At 40.6% G+C, this 10,481-nt stretch overlaps 1 protein-coding gene across 3 annotated transcripts in view; it reads right to left on the bottom strand.

The window, feature by feature from the left end:
- Positions 1-298: 298 nt before the first annotated feature.
- Positions 299-10,481, bottom strand: part of LOC114436109 (cytoplasmic phosphatidylinositol transfer protein 1-like) — a 51,562-nt gene continuing 41,379 nt past the window's right edge. For 2 of the 3 annotated variants that reach the window (XM_028406206.1, XM_028406216.1), the window contains exons 4-10: positions 9,371-9,378; positions 8,233-8,304; positions 5,383-5,478; positions 4,715-4,870; positions 4,515-4,578; positions 3,347-3,486; positions 2,953-3,094 (exon numbers count right to left, since the gene is read on the bottom strand). In XM_028406206.1, coding sequence (XP_028262007.1) covers positions 3,089-3,094; positions 3,347-3,486; positions 4,515-4,578; positions 4,715-4,870; positions 5,383-5,478; positions 8,233-8,304; positions 9,371-9,378 — 542 coding nt within the window. In that variant the 3' untranslated portion in view covers positions 2,953-3,088. Of the gene's footprint in view, positions 3,095-3,346; positions 3,487-4,514; positions 4,579-4,714; positions 4,871-5,382; positions 5,479-8,232; positions 8,305-9,370; positions 9,379-10,481 lie in introns of all 3 variants that reach the window. The other variant, XM_028406224.1, reaches the window with a different exon arrangement.

Below are 10,481 nucleotides of genomic sequence, written 5' to 3'. Positions count from 1 at the left end.
TTTCAATGTTATCGCACTGTATTACAGGACTTTGGTCCAACAAACCCAACAAGACAGTAATGTAACACATTCCTTCATTGTCTAATAAGGTGTCAAGGACTGGAAAGTGCACAATGCATTTTGCTGTAAAAGTTAGTAATTATATGAAGGGGGAACCAAAATAATTACTAATTTCCTTAAAAATAAATATAATAACGACTTAGCCCTGTTATTTGAAGTCTGATGATGTAATCTGATATGATTGATTTTGATTACAGTTATTGAGGGTGATTGATAAGTTTGTGGCCTGAAAAGAAGCTTTTTTTTACATTTCAAGTTCTTCAGCTTTGTGTTGTTTCTGTTTTCTGGTAACTGAGAACTGAGTAACTTTTTTAATCATGGTGAAGATAAATCATCCCTGTTCCCAAGTTTGGTCACCATCACAGCAAGCTCCATATGACATCATCTTGACAAAGATTTGGCACAATTAAGGTACAATGTTAATATTTTTCTGGTACAATGTTAAGTCCACTGCTTCACATAGTACTGTAGTACGCTAGGGTGCCCAGTTTGCAAGAAAGACTAGTTGTTTGCTGGACTACCTGGAAAAGAGCCTTACTTTTAAAGGGACCTTACCATACTGATCTGTGGAGGGAGAAATTCAACCAGCTGTGAAGAGAACTACTCTTCTATTAGGGCTGCTGTCCAGGAATGTGGATTTGAACTCTTTGAAGAGCCTGTGTAAAGCTCTGCTCATCTGATTTAACACTAGCCGACTACTGTCTCCTCTCCACGATCAAGAAGGAGCTCAGTGGTCACCACTTTCACACATGATGACGATATCATTAATATAGATGCCTTCATGGAGCCTAAGGTGCTGACTTCTGCAGAAAAAAATGGTATGAGTCTGGAGGGGGCTGCAGTTAAAAACACACATATATACATGCCAGGCTTTCTAAACCCGGACCCCTTCTACTACAGGCCACGCACTTATCAATCACCACTTGTTTGTGGAGTTGTATCGTATTTTTATTCTTGCAAAAGACAAACAAATATAATGACGTTTCTGTAGCTGAAATATTGGCTGACACACATGTCAGTGATCGAACAGTTGTTGCATGCAGAGGCACTGAGTTCAAAGAGTTTATAGGCCTATACAGTTAATTCTCTTGACATGCTCACGCTTCACTCAAAAATCTGCATTTTCTAATATACAAAACTAGCACAGACTTCCAATTTAAGCATTCAATTACTTTTTTTCCATACAGTTGCATCACCAAATATACTGTACCAATTCACCCATTGACAGTATATCCATATATACTTTATATAATATGTATATATGTTGTGAACATTCCATGCAGCATATTAAAAACCCTTTCTTTATGTACTATCAGTAAGGAGGGAGGTTTCCGTCTAATAATAAATTGATGTCCTACTCTAACTGTAATTTTTTTTTTATATATATTTTGGTTTTAGATGGCACCTACAAGCCCAACACTCATGATGGGTCTATGCAAAGTTCTTGCTTTGACGAAAGCACTGGCTCTGTTTCACCTTCCAGCATTGGTGTAGCAAAAGTGTAAGCACTTCTGCGCATGCTGTGCACCTAAACGCAGCACGTACTCAAGTCAGCTTGACGCACGTGTCCTTCATCACCTCCACTGCGTACAAAGATCAGTGAGCGATTTGATAAAACTCCACAAGATGGCCTTGTTCCTACACGTAATAGTGATTGGTTGATTTGATCAGGCAACATTTGATTGCGAAGTCATTTCTCAGTCTACTTCAGCGAGATATAGTCAATAAATTCAATTTTAATATCTGTAAGCTGTCAACTTCAGATATAACAAAAGCTTAATCTAATATGCAAATGCTCCATGGGTTCTGATGTGTAAACATTCCCAGGGTTATAGTACATACTGTATTATAATATCTGTGTATAAAATGCATGTGTTAGGCAAACAGCAGGGAGAGAAAGGTAATGAAACATCCCTGCCTTTGGAGTGGGAGCCAGGTAGAGTCAGGGAGACCTGAGATGTAATCTCTCTCTATGATTGTACTGATCTTGCATCCCTTGTTTAATTGGAGTTTGTAATAAAAAGGAGGGGTACAATCTGATCCACCGGCCAGTTTGGATGGACCAAGAAACTGTTGGTGGTGGATCTGCAACGAGGGTACTTGGCTGTCTTTTCCGATGTGTGTTATTCTAACATATTGTGTCTACTGTGCTACTCTAAAGTGATTGAAATTTCTAATAATTGAATACAGGCTTCTGCCAACTGAAAATGAACAGTTTTAGTCACTCATTTTGTCAAAACTGATGAACACCACTGGCTTTGTGATGTTAAGGCAACTACTTTAAAGTTCAATAGTTCATAGCCAGCTGGTCGGATTGAAGAAACAAATTAAAGAAATGCCACTCAACAAAAATAATTTCTAATGATGTCTGCTTTGATTGGGTGGTTGTTAGAATAGATGGGACATGTGGCTGGATAGACTTACAGAAAGAGGAAGTCAATCACATGATGGGATGCTGAGCCTTCAGCTGCCTGGATGGTATCAATAAAACTGATGAAGACTTTAGAGAGATTGCTGAGTGTCCGGTTTTATGGCGAATCAGTTGTTATGGCTAGAGAACTTGTATTTCTGGGCACTGGTGTTTGGAGGTTAGGCTAGTCTCATTGGGCTCATAAGACAATGTGGGTTTGGGGAATAAGTAAAACAGGGGGTTAGGGGGAAAACATCCCAAGGTCCCTCTACTGCTCATCCGTCTCAGCAAGGTCAGAGTTGGAGGGCAGTATGGATGATTGGACGTGGTTTGAAAGTGGTACCGGGCTGGAGGACGAGCCTTGAGGGGTGCCACTTGGAGCAGGGTCGGGAAGGGTCAGGGTTTCCGGGGCAGACTTTTTGCGGGGTCGGTCTTTGGGGACAGAGAGGGACTCAGGAGCGTCAGTGCACATGGGTGTGGAAGGGGCGCTGGCGGGGCCAGTGAGGGCGCAGGAGGACAGGGGCGTCTCGCTGATGGAGATCGATGGGGGAAACATCCCAATCTTCTGATTGGTGGCCTCCTGGATGGCGCGCTCAAACTCTCTCACCTCATCCATTGTCATGTCTGGTTTAATTAACCAAAAGAGAGCAATTAAGAACATCAGAAAAACAAACATCATGGTCACCTTCTACAACATTTTTATTTATTATATTCTGCACTTTTTTAAACATCCACACATAGCCTGACTCAATGTGGGACATAATGAGTGGATGTATGAGGACAATTATATGTAGTTTCAAAGGAAAGTCGCCAAAGGTTCAAATATGTGAGAGAGGAATGGCAATGGAGGAAAGAGACAATGAAAAAGACACATACGCTTGCTTTGTCATGGATCTCTATGTCATCCAGTGAAGATGGTTTTGTTGTGGAATGCTCTTGCTCGTCATTGCAAACTTTAATGTTGGTTTTCTCATGCATTTGTTTCTCGTAATCCCGCACGTCATCCAAAGTCATATCTGGAAGAAGGGGGGGAGGGAGGGGTGGAACGAGGATCGAAATGTTGGTAACTCCTCCATAACGGCACTCCGATTGTGAGACAGGTGATGAAGGCAAAGGGTTAGGTGGCATAGTAGTGGTTAAAGTGCTAGCTTCCCAGGCCCCCCAAGCGTTAACAGGAGACAGCAAGACAAATCCAAGCCACACCAGAAGGAAACGATGGATAAGGCCAGGGGTGTTTCACGATTAAGGAAAAGCATGAAGTGAAAGAAGCCCCTGCAAAGGTCGAGTGTTTCCACAGGCAGAAATCATTCCAAAGGTTAAAAAAGATTAGGAACATTAAAAAACTCATTGGAGGGAGTTGTGGTTTTAAGGTTAGAGGTTATGCAGAGGAGAGGAGAGGAGAGGAGAGGAATATGTTTCACAGGCTTAATCTGTATGCCCAACAGCTATGGAAAAATCTGAGAGTGGGGTAACAGGGCAACAGGGCTGCCTCCCAGAGACACACAGAGGAGCTTTCATGTTTCAGTTAAGAGCATCATTCTTTATGAATATACTATGCAATAACAATCAATAAGTTGTCACAGTTTTTACTGACACACATGGGTTTTATAAGCATAAACACTACTTTTGATTTTAATTGGATAAAACTATATAGAAACTGAATGACTTGTATTTCTCTATCATGAAACATGAAAGGATGAGGGTCAAGACTTGTTATAATAAGACTGCAGGTTTTATTTGAGACAAACTCTGACCATTCCCAGCTGTCAGTGTTTGTCATTGGTAGGTTAGCTGTGAGAGGAGGCTCCATGCTGTGTGAGAATGAACAGGGCTGACAGCAACCAGGCTTAATGCAGGTGAAGTGATTCAAGGCATACACGCTGGTAAGTGAACAGTAATCAGACTACAGCAATACACACAAACAAGGTAGCCAACTATGCAAACATACCTGCATACAAACATATATCATATTTAAAACGATGCATGTAATGACTGTATACTTAGACAATAAATAACGATTTTGAAAAAGAGTGTGCGGACCTACCTATCCATTCATCCACCCAGGCAAATGCCTGTCTGTGTCCCAGCAGGAGCACATCCCGAACCACCTGTTACACAAATAAGGGTAAGATGTAGAAGTGTGATCAATTCAAAGAAGCAAATACATTTTCAGTGCCTTAGATTATCATCATGATTTACTTCAAGTTAATGATTTAAAGATAAACTTCATGGTGTATGTCTCACCTTGTGTACGAACTGCTCCACTCTCGTCTGCAGGCCCCACACCTCAAACTTGACTGTGACCAGCTTGTACGAACACATGATGGGATCGTGCGTGTCTCTCCATCCTTCCTGAAGAATCCCTCGTGACGTCTTGTCCGACTTGAAATATCGTAAGTCCTACGACGGCGATGGAGGGAACACATACTTGTGTTTTTATATTGCAATAATTAACCCAAACCTCCAGGCAGCGTTGTTTGTGCATCCCAGTGGAGACAGACTTCAGGGAGAGATGCGTGACTGAGTGTCAGTTTTTAATACCAATCATATTAACCCTCTGGTCTTTGGAAAATCCAGGCCCATTAGAGCAGAAGCAATCTGTTATTAAACGGCTATGAAGACAATTACCAGCTCTGTCACTTCACGCTGAACTCTGAAAAGGTTTTTTTTTTTTTTTATATAGAGGCATTCAAAGTAGCAACTCCTGCTGCCAGACAAGAGGAAATGACCTGTCCTTTTAATTTGTATTAAGACCTAAGGATCCTTGTTGGGACAAACTATTTTCCCACTGGGATATACTGGATCTACAGTAAAGCTGCAGAAATACTGTTTTACAACCATCTCAGTAGTAGCAGTTGTGTTAACTCACAGTAGCCATGAGCATATACACACAAACACCTACACAGACTCACCTCAGACTCTTTATAGTATCGCTCGGGGATCTCATCGTAGGCGATGTCGATGAAGCACACCTCCCTCTCCTGCTCCTTCAGCTCGGTGTCGAAGATCTGAAAACAGAACAGATCGGTTTGCCAGTGCTCGCTGCAGCTCGTGGGTGCCAATCAGAGAAATGTCCTCACATAAAAACACACTTCAGAAGTGCACTCGAGTGCCTGTGTCTTCACATCCCCTCTTCACAAAGGCAGGCCACTAGAGGGACAAGCTGTCATTGTCTACACAACCATTAGAGGTTGCTCTAACCCCATGTCTTCATTTCTGTTCTGAGCTAAACAGCTCAGTGCTGACTGCAATTAGTTTGTCATATGTTTATAAGTCAGCTGATTGTACAAAAAGTTTTTAGTTTCCAGGATTATTAAACAGACCTGCCTACAACAGTAAATGTAACCATTTCTTGCACTATTAAATGAACGCATGTGTCTGTTTAACCATATGTGATGTAGTCCACATGTTAATCAGTTAAAAACATTCATTTACTGTAGGTCCTGGCTGCAATTAGCAATTAGTTCTGCAAACATTAAGCTCTCTTCTCGTCTTTCTCTTCTGATGCTCAAGGATAGATCAAAAATTAAAATGAGCAAACGGCTTCTTATATTATTGAATAAACAATCTGGCATGTAAATAATTTCTAAGATTTCTAACAGATGCATTCTGAAAAAAAGAGGTGAGGAGAGTAGGTGAAAAAGGAACGTTGGAGAGAAGAGGTGAGATATGGTTAGCAGGAAACATAGATTATGTAAACAGGTGAGACACAGGTATCTGCAGTAAGTGTCAACGTGGCAGCATTTTCACACACTGACGTTTGTTTCAGTAAAAGATCAGTGCAGAAGAAAAAAAACTATAACATGATATATATATCTCTAGGTATGCTTATTCCTTACTGTACAGAAAGTCATGAAATCAATCACATCACAAGGCCAGTTGTCCTTGCTGTGACCCTACAGGTGGTGTAGCACCCCTGTGAGTGTGCCTGCACACATATCACATTAAACGGGGATGCTGTAACACAGCCCACTAACACTGTGTCCATCTGCAGATGGAGAATATTCTCACAGTTTTATTTCATACACGTCATATTTCCACTTCTACTGTGTAATTACACAACTCACAATCATCAGACATGGTTATGGTTTAGTAGTATTAAACCAAACCTAAGGCAAGAAAGAAGTGATGTTTTGTCATGTCGCTGCTTAAAGGAGGAGCTGCACAAGCGTGCTCATACATGCGTGTCTACGGATTGTGCCCTGGAATCTTATGTCATGCTACTGTTACCACACCCTCCATTCAAAAGAGCATGATGTCCACTCACACGCCCACTCATTTCCTGTGCACACATGACACATGATTTTCCTCCCTGTGTTGCAACAACCCAATCCATTGCAACAAAAATTTTTTAAAAAAACAAGCTAAGATGAGTTGAGTGGACAGATGTAGAGCGTGTCGTGCTGTATGACACAGACACATGTGGAAACATGACACTTAAGAAAGCCTGCTACACACAGCTGCGATCTTGCAGCCAATACTAACCTCATGCTCATGAACTGTTTATATACTGTCATAAAACATGCAAAGCCTCTGGTTCATTTGGCCAAATGTAGTGCAGCTGTAATATTGAATATCTGACTCACATGAGTAGTGCACATGTAGGCAACACACACACACACTCCTATAACACACACACACATTTTACTTTATTTGGTCTGGATTCATGTAGTCCATTTGCTAAAGGATGTTTATGTTCAAAAAATTAAATTGAAGCAGACTTTGATCCATCCCCCCCTGTCAGGTCAAACCAAACAAGCATCAATCTAAAACATCACTGGCGGTGTGATGTGCTCTGACAGTCTGTCCGTTTCTGTTTCTCTGCTTTAAGACTACATGTACTACTCACACACATCATCCAGACACTTCAGGCACAGGGAGCTGTTCTTAACGTATACATCACCAAACCACACACACATTTTGAAGCCAAACATGAAGACACAGTAAAAATTAAACTGCTGGCCACACACCATGGTAAATTTAAAACAGTTTGTCGGTTGCAGGCTACTCTGCCATTCCTCTTCCTCACTGTCTGAGAACTGGCAGCCATTTATTCAATGACTAATGCTCATATAAACTGGAGCGACGAGAGTGAGTAGTCCAACAGTCCAAATGAAATTAGCTGTCCAACAAGTGGAGCAGTTTCTGGCAGACTCTTCATTCTCATGTATAGTTGGCATTATGTTATGAATCCATTGCAAATAAAAAAAGTCTTGTGTGGGAATTAAAGTCTATTTGATTGATTAAAGGCCAATTCATGCTTTCTGCATACTCAAAAATCTGAGAGATGCCCCAAAGCATCACTAGACTACTACCTCTTCCACTTTTATAAGTGATGATGGTGAAGTGAAAGTGAAGATGATGACATCATCATTTTTGTGGATCATGGCCTGGAGGTCCAAGACATGCCAGCTAATACAAATAAGTGAGCATATAGCCATCACAGTGCATGCAAATAGTATGCATCTAAAATACATTTATTAGCTGTCATATTATCATCAAATATTTAAAACTAATGTGTTTTTATTAGATTTTATGTTTTTTTATTTGTATTTTCTGTGAGAACAGACACTTGGTATTATACATTATTTTAATTTAAAAATATTTATATAGTTATTTTATTGTATTTTCTTTTATTTTTTGAAAGTTGTGTTGGGAGGAAATCCCTTTTCCTGTGGAGACGCACATGCAACTACTCTGCAGTCCACTGATCATGCAAATGTGACAAACACCATTCAGGACTCTGCACACAGTGTACTCACATTGTCATTGCATCCTTTGTTGTCTTCATACTTTGTTTCTATGTGGATGGAAAACTTGGGGAGGAATGAGCACTGTTGAGCAAAAAAACAGAAAAGTTTCGAAGAGTAAACACAGAAGCTGTCTATTCTGCATTAAGCTAATATTGTTTTGCTTATGATAATTAAGATACTTTTTGTACTGTTTTGTGGAAGACATTTAAAGTTTGCAAAACAAAAGACATACACACACAGACACAGCGCAGTATTTCAGTTCTCTGCTCGTCAGAAGTGACAAATTCAACAGAATTTCTTAGTGATCCTTTTGCCTATAAACTTTGCATGGGTGTTTTTACACCGACTCATACATGAATAAAAAAAATGCTCCCACACATGCACAGAGACAATAACCAGGATTCTGTCACTGTTACACCAGTGTCCTGTTTCCCCCTTACATCTTATTCCTGCACCCTAAAGCAGCATGACTCACCCCCTCTAGCTAAGCCCAGTCACATGCATGGATGTCTTATATGTGTCAGCTCGTTCTGCCACAGGTTTGTGTGTTTTAAGGGTTAATCACAGGCCAGTTCTGCTTATTAAGCAAAGGCATGCTCACTGGTGGTTGTGTATGTGCTTTGAAAGTTGTTTTGATCATTGAAGGGTTGGTCACTAACAAACCTAATCCCTTTTTTGAAGAATTCAGTAACTGCCAAATTCACTTCACAGGCCACACTTCAAACAGCAGAAGACCACGGCAAAATTCACTTCTGCAAGCAGGTAACAGCTTCTAAAGCCACCACAAATATGTCATATGTAAATATTTGCATTTGAGCTTTGCCTTTTGTTAAGGGAAGACCAGAGACCTGCTTTAATAAAGTCTTTTTCACACTGAAAAAACACACTAAAAGGGTACAATCAGCATTTGACCCCAGATCTAATGTATTTATCTGCTTTAGCTCTTATAAGCAGTCATCTCTAGCATTAGCATACACATGAACTGGTCTGGACATTGCCTGGTGTGTCGTGTTCACACATGCAGGTCACAGTGTGAGGCAGATTGTGTCAGACTGTCAGGTGATAGGAGGACCCTCAGCAGAGCACAAAGGAGTGGTCAGGAAGAAAAAATGTTGAAAAAAAATGTGCAAACACTGAGCATACTTACAGTATATTCTTCAGACGGACACCAGTCATCGGATCAGAGAGGGAGGAATACAACAGAAACACTGTTAGAAGCAGAATTTAAAAAAAAAATCCAAAAGACCACAACATACTACACAACAGAGACACAAAAACAGCATCACATTTGGAAAATGATGTGTCTTGATACTACACACCATGGCTTGCTAATTTGTTTTCATCAGAAACAAACTCTCTTTTATCTCTGTTCCTGATCTAGTTACACTTCTCTTCAATGATTAGGATCATTAAAGCATCGCAGAAATGCTGCGGCTCTGATCATCACACTGCTGATCACTTGTCATCTTGGCAGTCTGAGGATTGGAGCTTATTCCCCTGCTGCACTCATTGTAAGTCAGTGTGAGTGTAAAACATTTGCATAATGACAAACACTGTAAACATGTGAATACGTGTCAGCTTTGACTTGTTTCCATGTCAATACCATGTTTGTGTTTTCTCACATGCTGTAGCTACAATGGTGTGGCTGACAGTGTCATCGACACATCTGAGGTATACTTTAAGTGTCGCATGTCAGCAATAAAGGGATAGTTCACCCCAAATTGAAATAATAGCAGAAAATCCACCCATTATGACAGGATGTAAACATTAACAGCAGTCTCCTCTGCAGATCTTATCTTTCTCAGTCTCTAATGCTGAAATCACACCAAAACAAATTGCCGTTTCTGCTGCGAGCTTTATTCATCAGTTTCAGCACAAGTCACTCAATACATTGACACGCACAGAAGCTTCCACAGAAACATAATCAATAGGCTGCTTAAACAGTTCATGTGAAACCAGCCTCTCATGCCATGCTTAGCAAAATGTTGACTCGTTAAGCAAGAGGTCATGTGTCTCCAGCTGCTTGGAAAACTCCAAATGAGATGCAAATTCCAAATGTAATAGAAGAATTCCTCTAAATCCCAGCCAAGCACATCTCACATGACTTCACCGGAAACTGCTACAGGCCTCCATAAGCAGTATGCAGATTTCATGACCCAGGGCTTATGTGGAATAATTATACAATATTAATGCCCATGTACAGTAAACTACTGACTGAGTGACATTTTGCTTAGGGTGCTATAAAAGCTGTTATTTTC

Source organism: Parambassis ranga, chromosome 1 (genome assembly GCF_900634625.1).
Source record: "Parambassis ranga chromosome 1, fParRan2.1, whole genome shotgun sequence".
In the NCBI taxonomy this organism is placed as follows: domain Eukaryota; kingdom Metazoa; phylum Chordata; class Actinopteri; family Ambassidae; genus Parambassis; species Parambassis ranga.
This window is presented reverse-complemented; position numbering and strand designations above follow the sequence as displayed.